This window comes from Diceros bicornis, chromosome 20 (genome assembly GCF_020826845.1).
Source record: "Diceros bicornis minor isolate mBicDic1 chromosome 20, mDicBic1.mat.cur, whole genome shotgun sequence".
NCBI classification, from domain to species: Eukaryota; Metazoa; Chordata; class Mammalia; order Perissodactyla; family Rhinocerotidae; genus Diceros; species Diceros bicornis.
The window spans coordinates 18,769,432-18,782,018 of record NC_080759.1 but is presented as its reverse complement, the minus strand read 5'-3'; the positions used below and the strand labels follow the sequence as shown (position 1 = coordinate 18,782,018).

At 34.9% G+C, this 12,587-nt stretch overlaps 1 protein-coding gene across 4 annotated transcripts in view; it reads left to right on the top strand.

Moving 5' to 3' along the window:
* GPBP1 (GC-rich promoter binding protein 1) overlaps positions 1 to 8,875 on the top strand; it is an 80,870-nt gene extending 71,995 nt beyond the window's left edge. For all 4 annotated transcript variants that reach the window (XM_058564053.1, XM_058564052.1, XM_058564054.1 and 1 more), the window contains 2 exons: positions 1,479 to 1,581; positions 7,897 to 8,875. In XM_058564053.1, the coding sequence (XP_058420036.1) occupies positions 1,479 to 1,581; positions 7,897 to 8,055 (262 nt within the window). In that variant the 3' untranslated portion in view covers positions 8,056 to 8,875. The remainder of the gene's footprint in view (positions 1 to 1,478; positions 1,582 to 7,896) is intronic.
* Positions 8,876 to 12,587: the final 3,712 nt, after the last annotated feature.

Here is a 12,587-nt window from a genome sequence, read left to right as displayed (position 1 = left end):
TACATAGAGTATTTGTTTTGAAAGCTATTCCGGAAACGGTTAACAGTTCCAGCCTCTGGAGAGAAGGGGAAAGAGGGGAGAATGGATAGTTAGGAATACTTGTCTTGTATAACATTTGAAATAATTTGTTCCATCTGCATTATTGTTTAGTTAAGATTCACTTTTTAAAAGTGAAACAAGTAAGAGTAAGGATCCAGCAAAAGCAGTTAGATTGTTTTACCAGTCTAGATCTGTAGACTCAGGACTATGTGGCGTTGGAAATAGAAGTGCCATTTCACAGGGAGGCCATCTAGGTTAAAGAGTAAAGACAGTGCATTGGAAAAGAAAAATGATTAAAAGAAATGAAAGAAATAGTAATTAACAATGCCTGTGACATTTTGGTCTAGAGGCAGCAGGGTTTGGTGTAATATGTACTAACTTGGGAGGCGGAAAACCAGAATTCTATTTCTTTCTTTGTACTCAAATTATTTTACCTTGATTTTTCATCTGTAAAATATGGGTATAGTGTTAAATTTATTTGGTGTCTCTGAGCACTGATACTCTATGAGATTGTTTGAAAAAGGTATAAAAGTCTACAAAGTAGCTAACTTGTGGCAGGCTCAAGTTGAAAATAGGTGTAAATGAGTAAGTGTAAATAGGAGTAACAAATACTTAAGAGATGTAATTACTGAAAAAAAAAAAAAGCTAGTATAGTCAGACCGACATTAAGATATGTGGCCATATAAGAAGCAGAAACTGAAGTTATCGAGTCAAATACAGCAACTATAGCTACAGTGTTCATGTTTGCCCACCTAGAGAAAAGTGCTTGGTTTGGTTCCCTCTTAATCTTTTTGAGCTCTATTTGCCTAAGATGGAGGTATGCTCTTTAAAAATTGGAAGGAAAAGAGAATAACTATATTAGTCATTTTACTTACTTAGGTCCTGCTTGAGAACTTTTTAGAAAGTCCTCTTTCTGTTACTGTAAAACATAGCCTCTTTCACATTGAATTATGTGTTGAGGATGATGACTGGCATGCCCCTAAGAGGTGTTATCAATAGATAGATAAATTATAAAATGCAAGATAGGGTAAGATAGCCCAACCTTTTCTTTTCAAGGTAGAAGACCTAATGAGTAGCTAGGACTATGATGGATTGTGGTGGTATTAAAGAAAATGGGGAGGAGTATTGCTTTTACTTTTAGTACAACAATTCAGCAAATTTTCTTCATTTTCTAGCCTGGCAAACCTCTGACACCAAAGATAAAGCAATTAAACACTTCATTTTGATCTTACTATCTAGGATAGTTTATTAGGCTTAATCTTACCTATTCATTTTCAGAAAGAAAGTCAAAGCATAAACTCACAAACCCCTTTTTGTGTATTTTTGGGAGTTTGTATAGTGGATCGTGGATTGTGTTTTCTTGCACATAATATAAATGAAATTATCCTACTTGAGTGAAGCTCTAAATTAAATTTATTAATTTCCTCCCTTCTTTTCAGATTGTTAAAGGAAATGGGCTGGCAAGAAGACAGTGAAAATGATGAAACATGTGCTCCCTTAACTGAGGATGAAATGAGAGAATTCCAAGTTATTAGTGAACAGGTAAGAAGACCTGAATCATACATGTTTACTTTATATTGTCCTTTCTTAATCAGAACAACACACTATAACTAAGCATTGTGGGGGAGGGGTTTACACGGTTCATAGGAATTCACTAGACATCACACTGTAGGTTAGAATTGCCTTTGTTTTAAATAGGTCTGCAGTGATGTTTTCTTTAAATCTGTGGGTGTTTAGTGCTTAGGAATTAGTGTGAACAATATGTCTATGATTTGTCATTTTCCAGACTTTTTTTTTTTTTATAACTTGGTTATAAGAAGTAGAAAGCATCCATAGATCTCAAATACCTTCACATTTTATCCTTTCCTTGCATAAGAATACTTCATATTCTAAAACATCTTGTTTTATACGTCTCCATAGTTTCCTTTTGAAAGAGTATTAGGAAATGTTTGATAGAGTGTCAGGAAGTTGAGATGTTTTTCCAAATCCATTATAGTTTTTTTTTAATGGTTCTGGTCATGCAGAAGTGGTTTTCTGTATGGAAATGTTATAATTGATACTGTAATCTTCAAAACACTTCTTAATGTTTTGAATGAGATCTTTGAGGAAATTAGTTAGCTTGACTTCATAATAAAATAGACTAGACATAATAAAATAAATTTAAGGTTGAATTTAGTATACTGACTTTGTTCACAGTAGTTTCACACAATTCTGTGACTGACACTAAGTACAGTCACATTGTGTGCAACCATTACCACCATCCACCTCCAGAGCTCTTTTCATTTTGTAAAACTGAAACCGTGTACCCATTAAACTATCACTCTTCGTTCTCCACTCCCCTCAGTCCTTGGAAAGCACCGATCTACTTTCTGTCTCTGAATTTGACTACCCTAGGTACCTCATAGAGATTGTGTCATGCTGTATTTGTCCATTTGTAACTGGCTTATTTGACTTAGCGTAATGTCCTCAAGATTCATCTATGTGGCATATGCCAGAATTTCTTTCTTTTTTAAGGCTGAACAGTATTCCATTTTATGTATATACCACATTTTGTTTATCCATTCATCCATTGATAATTGGCTATTGTGAATGATGCTGCTGTGAACATGGGTGTACAGATATCTCGAGTCCTTGTTTTTATTTCTTTTGGATATATACCCAGAGTGGATTTACTGGATCATATGATCATCTATTCTTAACTTGTTGAGGAACCACCATACTGTTTTTCCATAGTAGTTACACCATTTTACATTCTCACTAATGGTGCTCAAGAGTTCAATTTTTTGTTTGATAATATCCATCCTAATCAATGTGACGTGGCATCTCATAGTGGTTTTGATTTGCATTCTCCTATTAATAGTGATGTTGAGCGTCTTCTCATGTGCTTATTGACCATCTGTATATCTTCTTTGGAGAAATGTCTATTCAAGTCCTTTGCCAATTTTTTTTACTGGATTGTTTGTTGAGTTGTGGCACTTCTTTATATATTCTGGATATTAACCTCTTATCACATGTATGATTTGCAAATATTTTTTTCCATTCCGTAGGTTGCCTTTTCACTCTGTTGAGTGTGTCCTTTGATGCATAGAAGTTTCATATTTTGATGTAGTCCAAATTATCTTTTTTTTCTTTTGTTGCCTGTGCTATTGTTGTCATGTCCAAGAAATCATTGCCGAGTCTAATATCCTGAAGCTTTCCCCGTATGTTTTTTTCAAGTGTTTTATAGTTTTAGTTCTTATGTTTAGGTCTTTGATCCATTTTGAGTTAATTTTTATACATGGTGTAAGGTAAGGGTCCAACTTCATTCTTTTCCATGTGGATATCCCTTTCTCCCACTACCATTTGTTGAAAGACTATCCTTTCTCCATTGAGTGGTCTTGGCACCCTTGTCAAAAATCATTTGTCTGTTTTTCAAGGGTTTATTTCTGGACTTTCTACTCTGTTGGTCTTTATGTCTGTTTTTATGCCAGTACCATACTGTTGTAATTACCGCAGCTCTGTAATGAATTTTGAAATCAGAAAATATGAAACCTCCAACTTTGTTCTTCTTTTTAAAGATTGATTTGACTATTTGGAATCCCTTGAGATTCCATATGAATTTTAGAATGGGGCTTTCTATTTATGCAAAGAATACCTTTGGAATTTTGATGATAGGGATTGCATTGAATCTATAGATTGCTTTGGGTAGTGTTTGCATTTTAAGTCTTCTAATCCATGAGTATGGGGTGTCTTTCCGTTTATTGGTGTTTTAATTTCTTTGAGCATCGTTTTGTAGTTTTCAGTGTAGAAGTCTTTTGCCTCCTTGGTTAGGTTTATTCTTTATACTTATTCCTTAGTATTTCATTCTTTTTAATGCTGTTGTAAATAGAAGTGTTTTCTTAATTTCCTTTTTGGATTGTTCATTGTTATAGAAACACAGCTGATTTTTTTTTTTTTAATTTTTATTTATTTATTTTTCCTCCCAAAGCCCCAGTAGATAGTTGTATGTCATAGTTGCACAGCCTTCTAGTTGCTGTATGTGGGACGCGGCCTCAGCATGGCCGGAGAAGCGGTGCGTCAGTGTGCACCCAGGATCGAACCCGGGCCGCCAGCAGCGGAGCACGCACACTTAACCGCTAAGCCACAGGGCCGGCCCGAAACACAGCTGATTTTTGTGTTGATTTTGTATCAGAAAAGTTCTTACTTTTTTTGGTGTGAAATCTTTAGGATTTTCTACATAAAAGATCATGTCGTCTGTGAACAAAGATAATTTTACTTCTTTTCCAATTTCATATTTCTTCCTTCACAATTTAAATTTTTTATTCAGAAGTTCTTAATGAACCATGTTCTTTTTCACAACATGGTTGTGAAGCTGATCAGGGATAATAGTTTTGAAGGATTTTTATCATGTTTATTATATTGTATAATTCACATGCAAAAAATTCACTTTAAGTGTACAGTTGGATGAGTTTTAACAAATGTATATAGTTGTATAACCATCATCCCCCAAAGTTCCTCATTGTTCCCCTTTGCATTCAGTTCTTTCACTCCCAGCTCCAGCCCCTGGTGGACGCTGATTTGTTTTCTGTCCCTGTAGTTTTGCGTTTCTAGAATGTTTTCATAATTAAACCATATGCCGTATAGTTGTAGGTCTGGCTGATTTCATGCCTTTGAAACTTACCCATGTTTGGTGAGTAGTAGTCCACTGTATGGATTTACCAGTTTGTGTATCTGTTTGAAGGATTTGTTTTGAATCTGAAGAAAGGCATCAAGAGAAAATCCTTTGGGTACCATTAACATAAGGTAGTTGTTCTAAGGAAAGCATAATATTGTCTGACTAAAATGATTGGCTTTAAAACCTTGTGATGACTGGGGCAGGTAGATAAAACCCTATTGATAATAAAATAATTAACTGATATAAAAATTTTGTGAATATTGTGGGTTGGAGAGCAATGGCATGTAAGTATAATGTCCATATTTTTCTGAAGTAATGATAAAGACATGGATATATTTATATTCATGATGACATGTCATTTGACATTTAGATGCCTGAAAAATCATTAGGGCTTGTTGATGTCTATAAAAGGATTTATATTATATCTGGTAACAGAGGAGAATCTCAGTTCAAACTCCCTCTCTTCAATTCAGCAAACATTTACTGAGTGTTCGTTATGCCCAGGATATTATGGAGTTTACAGAAATGAGCTCCTTCATAGGGCTAACGGTTTAATGAGGGTAGTTAGATTCCCATATAAAACAGAATGTGATAGCAGTTTTTAAAATGTTTAAGGTGAGGACAGGAGAGAGAAAGTGTCATGCAAATTTATCAAATGTTTCGAGCGTCTGCTACATACCAGGCCCTGTTCTGTAATGCCGGGAAAACACAAAAATTTTTGCCCGTATAGAACTTACGTTCTAGTGATTAATCTAGAGATTAATTCCAGTTGCAGTGATCTGGGAAAGCGTAATTGAGAAATTAAATTTGAATTGGCCTTTGACAGGTAAGATGAGGGAATGACATTCCTGGTATAAGGAGAGAACAAAGGCAAAAAGTAAGAGTTACAGGGCATACTGGGGTTCACAGTGGCTGGAGCATGGGGTAGAAAGTTTTTCATGAAAGATTATGATAACAGTAATAGGTAGACTCAGTCCTGGTTTGCCCTAGAGAGTTCTAGTTTATGCTTGTTATCTTGGTGTAGTTATTAATAGCAAGTGCTTACTTTGATTCTCAAAAGTGCGTAGTTTGAATGATAAATTTCATGGCCTCCCTCATTGTGAGCAACATTATGTGAGCTCTTAATACCGTTTAGGTATTGTGCTAAGTGCATTTTTGTAGGATTTGTATGGGGGTAGGTGCTGTTATTAGTCCTCCTGTATAGATGATGAAACTAAGGCTCTTAGAAGTTATGTAATTTTTTCTAGGCCATGCAGTTATCAGTAGTGGAGCTGGAAGCTGAGCCTAAGTCTGGCTGACTTCATAGCCTGTGCCTTTAACCATGATATAAAGTTGGAAAAATATATTGTGGTCATATTATGAAGGTCTTTGTATGCCATGTCAGGAATATAAATTATATTCTATGATAGGAAACGTTTGCAATATTTTTTTAGGGATGTGAAATGATCATTATTTGTACATGAGGAAGTACAGGTGTAGTGTAAAGTGTACATTGGAAGGATAACTTGGAAGACTAGAATCAGGGTGATTTGTTGGGAATATATTGTGATAATTAGGGGAGGGATAAATGAGGTCCTAAAGTAGAGAAATGACAGTAAAAAAAAATGGATCTTGATAAGACTAAGAGATCTGCAATATAGAACCAGCAGGATTTTGAAATTTCAACCTATGGACTGATAATTGTATCATTATTATAAAGAGGAATACAGGAGGAGGGGGTGGTTTTAGGAGGTTTTTTTTTTTTTAAACATAGTAAGTTAGATGGTCTTGGGGATGGTGCCAAACATTTAGAGAAATCAGAGATGAAGATTTAGATTTGGTTTTTATCACAATTCTCCACAGCTGATTTCAAGCCATGGGAAGATTAGGTGGCATTGGGTGATAAATCATGTGAAGCAAGGATAGAACTTTGGGGCCTAGACCTTTAAAAGAGGGACAAGGGGTATTTGTAAGCATTACCGTGGCTGAGAACACCAGAGGTGGATACATGCTTTTTGTCAGTAAAGAGATGGGAGGTCATTTGTTCAGAGTGAAGCGAAGTAGCTTAAATTTTATAATTTAGGCGGAAAAGAAAATCTGCTGTGGAAAATAGAGAATTTAAATAGGGAGGGAAAAAGGAAAATTGAAAGCTAAGACCCTAGACTTGATATTTCTAGTTTGTCAAGGTCTATAACAAACTGAATTAGCTATGATGTAAGTAGCTCTTTGGGTTTGGATCTTATTCTAATCCTCAAAATTAAAAAATGCCTCTAGAATGTGAAACCTATAGACAGTTCCAAATATTAACTTACTATATAACTGGATTTGGTCTTACAGAAGATTGTATTTAGAGATTTTGATGATAATGACCAGAGTCAAACATTTTTCATGACAAATTCAAAAGGTCTGAGTTAATAGAGTTTATGTGTGTTATCATTATTAATTTAACTTAGTTTTGTATCTTTCAACTGTTGTTAATTTGGTCCAACACCTCCCCTCCCCCCATGTGATCTTTGGACCCAATTCTTATTACCATACTAACCCTTTAGTTCTGATTTCTCATTTTCAGGAAAAGAAGACTTATTTTTTCCAGTATCTTAATCTCTGTGGTTAAGCAAAGGGCTCTATTTGATTTTGTTACTTTGTATACCTTACTTGAATACTACTTACTGGAATAGTTTATATTCTACTAATTCTACAAAGTATGAGTGAAGCAGATTGTGGAATGTGTTAATAGCCCAGTTGGATCAGAATAATAAAAACAACAGCTATAGCTTAATGGTTGCTGATTATGTTCTGGGCAGCATCAAGGTATTTATCACAATTTTCACATAAGGAAGTGAAAATTTGTCAGGGTACCTTAACAAGTGACGCAATTAGGATTCATACCTACCCTGTCTGAATCCAAAATCTGTGCTCTTTCGGCTATACTAATACTATACACTGAATGATTTTTTTTTCTTAGTGGTTTGGTAGATGGTAAATGCGGTTTTCCCAAAGGTAGTGATTTATTCATAGGAAATACTTTGTTAGATCAGTTGGGTCAATTACTTGTATCTAACTAGTTTTTCAGAAATGATACTATAATCTGGAATTTTCAGGGTAGCATACAATTTTATTAACTTTGTTGTATTCATGGTTACATTTAATTATTGTAGCATTCTTTGTAAGCAACTCTTGGAGGATAGTTTATTTATTTAATTAATTTATTTTTGACATTTTAGTTACAGAAGAATGGTCTGAGGAAAAATGGTATTTTGAAAAATGGCCTGATCTGTGACTTCAAGTTTGGACCCTGGAAAAACAGCACTTTCAAACCCACTATTGAGAATGATGACACAGAGACAAGTAGCAGTGACACATCAGATGACGACGATGTGTGAAGGATTTCCTAACAGCTTTAGAAATTTTAGTGTGATACATCTCTCATACAGTTTGGGGTGAATTGTAAAAATGAAGAACTGTAATTTATGTAGTAAAATACCCCATTAGAAGATGATTTTTTGGGGGACTTCAATATGAAGAAAACCAAGAATGTTGTGTTGGGCTGTGTTGAACATTATTTCTTTGTAAATGAATGTTGTAGAAATGAGGACTTTGGTTGATCCAACATTGACTTTCTTCATCACTGCAGCATTTCTCTGACTAGCAATGTGACGATGTAACAAATGAGACTTTCTCATTTAATAATAAAAAATTGTGTAATGTTTTGCAAAGCTTCTGTCTTAAAATGTCCAGGTCTTAAGAAAAAAGGCAGCTTACACTGTTTGCTTGCAGAGTCATATCTTTTTCGTACAATGGAAATCCTCAAGTCCACTTTGTGCGCCCTCCAACCCGGTTCCTGCCCCCCCCCCCCCGCCCCCGCAAAGGACAATGTAGCATGTTGGCTAAAACTGGAGCAAAGTGCACTAAAATATTAATTTCCTGAATTCAGCTGTGTACTAGTCACCTTTTAAAACATGAATTGCTCTTTAGCCATTTGTAGTTCAGTAAATGTTACAGGAAAGACTTGCCACACTTTCTTCCAAATTTTAAGAGGTGATTTTCAAGAGCTTTATTTGGGTATGTTGTCAGACCAGGATTTTCAGAGTTGATGGAAGTCTTGTGGGAAAACTTATTTTGATAAATTATTACACATGCAGAAAAACTGATCACACTGACTGGATCTGTCCACAACATGGAAAATAAACTGGATTTTCAGAATATTGTCGTTCTCTGTAGTGTTCAAGGTATTGGTCTCTAAACACAATGTGCTTTATTCACTTATTAAAACCAAGTTATACTCTCTTTATTAAAGATGGTGGTTACTCTTTGAGTTTAGAAAAAGCTATGGAAAATAACCTTTTTATTATCAACTGCTTAACAAGTTTATTAAATGAATGAATGTTAAACCACTTTATTTTTTATTTGCACGTTAATTTTAGAGTCATTTCTGTTTTACTGCTGACTGGAAGAGTAATTTGGCTCTATATATTTGTATTTTGATTTTTCTGGTTTTGTTTATGCATTTGCTTTTACTTCCCCCATCCCACTCCAATGTTTAAATACCTTATAAATGTAAAAGAGCATAATCTCTAAAGCAAAAATGTTTTAGGTTTTATGTGAGATTGAGCTAATCCTCAGAGTTTTTTTTTTAAATTGTGTTTTCTTAGAAGGCTGCAGTGTTTTTGCCTCAATATCCTGAAATTAAAACAACACAATTTCAGCCCCACGAAACTGAAGATGAGTTAGAGTGGTAACGAATTTTTAAATATATCCTTTTTTTTTTTTTTTTGTGAGGAAGATCAGCCCTGAGCTAACATCCGTGCTAATCCTCCTCTTTTTGCTGAGGAAGACCGGCTCTGAGCTAACACCTATTGCCAATCCTCCTCCTTTTTTTTTTCCCCAAAGCCCCAGTAGATAGTTGTATGTCATAGTTGCACATCCTTCTAGTTGCTGTATGTGGGACGCGGCCTCAGCATGGCCAGAGAAGCGGTGCGTCGGTGCGCGCCGAGGATCCGAACCCAGGCCGCCAGTAGCGGAGCGCGCGCACTTAACTGCTAAGCCACGGGACCGGCCCTATCCTATTTTTTTAAATACACTTTTATTATGTAATATGCCATAAGTCAATTCAGTCACTTAAATGTAGCGTTAGCCACAGAGAACCTAAAGTATGCTTTGACAAAGCTCTGTCAGTATCACATGTTGAATGTTTTTGGACTCTTAGATTGTACTATTTGGTTAATAGATTAATGAAATCTATTAGATGCAAACTGTATTTGCTAACACAAGCTAGAAGGAACCTTAGAAGTGTGGTTTACATTTAAAGTCTACCTTATTGTGTGTTTTAAATAGCTTTCAGAAAAAATTCTGTAATTTTTTATTTTCTGGCATCAGATAATTTTTTTGCCTTCCCGTTTATCAGCAGTTGAATGTTTATTGTGCATTCGTGCATTGTGATATGGAAAGTGTTCAGTCGTTTACCTTTTATAAGCATGGTAAGGGTACAGTGGTATGGTTATTCTACATATTAAATGATAGCATTAACAAGTTTGGTTATTGAGGTGGGGCCATACAAATGTATTTTGATAGAACTGTTAAAGCTTAGGATAATTTTAACTTGCTGTCTAAATAATGGGCAGGTGGTAAAGAGTTTGGTTCATATTTGGAGGGGATCCCACAAGTACAGAAACTAGTTAAATTGTACATCTAGTTTGAAATGGCTGAACTCAGAAACAGGCCATGAAAGTCTGAAAAAAGAAGTACTTTTGGCTGTTTCAAACTCAGTTTCTCTGCAAGTGTTTTTTACAAACCACTTTATTGAGGTATAAATTGACATAAACTACATATTTAAAGCATACAATTTGGTAAGTTTTGACCTGTGAAACCATCACTGCAATCAAGGTAATGAACATATCTGTCATCTCCATAAGTTTTTGGTGTTCCCTCCTGTGTAATCCTTCCCTCTTACTACTACCCCCCTGCCCCAGCATTCTTTTCTTTTTGGCATAAAATATAATTAATGGGAAAAATTCTTATGGTAATGGGTTTAAAATAGGATTTCAAAAATTCTTTTATTTGTTTTATATTAAGATAAGGATTAGGATAATTTTTATTTCCATAAATATATTTCTGTTAAAGTTGAAATAGATACAGAAGTGTTAACCTAAAAAAAAAATCATTGATAACCATAGATTTATATTAACAATTAAAATTCACTATGTTAAAGGGCCTGATATCTAAACATAATATTTTTAGTTCTTTTTTCTAGTGTTTATATGTATTGTTGTTAGAATATGAATTTGGTTATATAAACATATTTTAAACTTATTTAGGAATATGTCATAAATGACTTGTTTTTGACCAAAAAAACATAATTTAACCTGACATCAGAGTCTTTGGATGCTCCATAATCTCAAACTTTATAAAAGATGTTTTATTAAAATGTACTTTTATTAGAATCTAGATACCTGGATTAGAAAAGGCACACACTTGTGAAGTTTGAAGTGAGATTTTTGTTTTTATTTTGGCTTACACGATAAACTTAGGGATATGTTACTAGGACTTTTAAATAATACGATATCATTAATTGAGAGCTGGATATTTTGACTTTTTCTTTTGAACAGTTTTGTTTCTGGAGGTTATTATGAATACTTGGCTGTTGGGGACGGTTGGGCAGGGCATTTCAAGCAATGGCACAATCCCTAAAAGCCTCCAAGTACTGCAGAGAAGCAGCACTTGGAGAGTATTCTATTTGGCTACTTAATGTTATTTTCTTGCCTTGGGGCTGAATGCTAGAACTTACAAAAATGATGGGGCTCCAAAGAGAGCTGTGGTGGTTTTATTATATAATTTATAGGCACTGTGGGACAAATGGACCTGAGAATTTTATAGTTGGATTGGGAATACATACTTCAGTAATTACCTACTTGAAAAGGTTTTGTAATTGTGATTTTTTCTTGTTTATTTGTGAGACATAATCTATGCAGTTAGTCACTTGCTGGCATTTAATTTATCATGTAAATTCACTCCACCTATCCTTATGTAATATTTGGTAGAAACCTAATCTGGCACAATGATTGAAGCTTATAATGTGTCAAATCATTAGGTCTGTTGTAAGGTCACTGCTGTGGCATGTTCAATGCAGTAAGTAGTGTCCTAACTTGGTGTATGTAAGAGCCCACATAGTAGTGGTTCCCAAACTTGTCTGCACGTTGGCGTCACTGGAGAGCTTCAAAATGGTGACTCTAATGTATTGATGTGCAGTATGGTGGACGTAGTCACCTGTATTTGAAACCTGGCTTTCCCCCTTCTGTGCTGTGATCTTAATCTAGATACTTAACCTCTCCAGACAGTAATATCTATTCCATAGAGTTAATTGCGAGGATAAAAAGAATCACGAAGAGCACCTGGTGTAAATCCTGGGCACATAGTAGGTGTTCCATAAATTAGCTGTTATTTCACCATTGTTAACACCACGTTATCCAACAGGAACTCCGGTAGCATGTAGTACATATTCTTTAAATTACATATTAGGTTAAACATACTATTCTAAATGGTTGTGTATGGTGTCAAACATCTGGTTGAGTTCTTGCAGCTGTTTCATCTCTGCCTCAGTTACTTGGCGTTATGCTCAGTTATGAACTAAGCTTGATAATCTGATTTCATTTAATCTTTAAAGTGAGGTTTACTAGTTTCTTGAAATGTAATCATTGAGCTTTAATGGTAAATTGTAGTCTTGTGAACTAATTACAAATATGGGCTTCAGGGCTTTCCAATTTTTAAATATAGGACTGTTGGAGGATTTTGCCTCCAACAGTCACATCATTTCATGCTATTTGTGGAGATAAAAATTCTAAACTGGAGTTTGATTTGCTACCTCCACTCCATTTCTCTAAAGGTTTTTTTCCTTTTTCTGGGACGCTGAAGATAAACA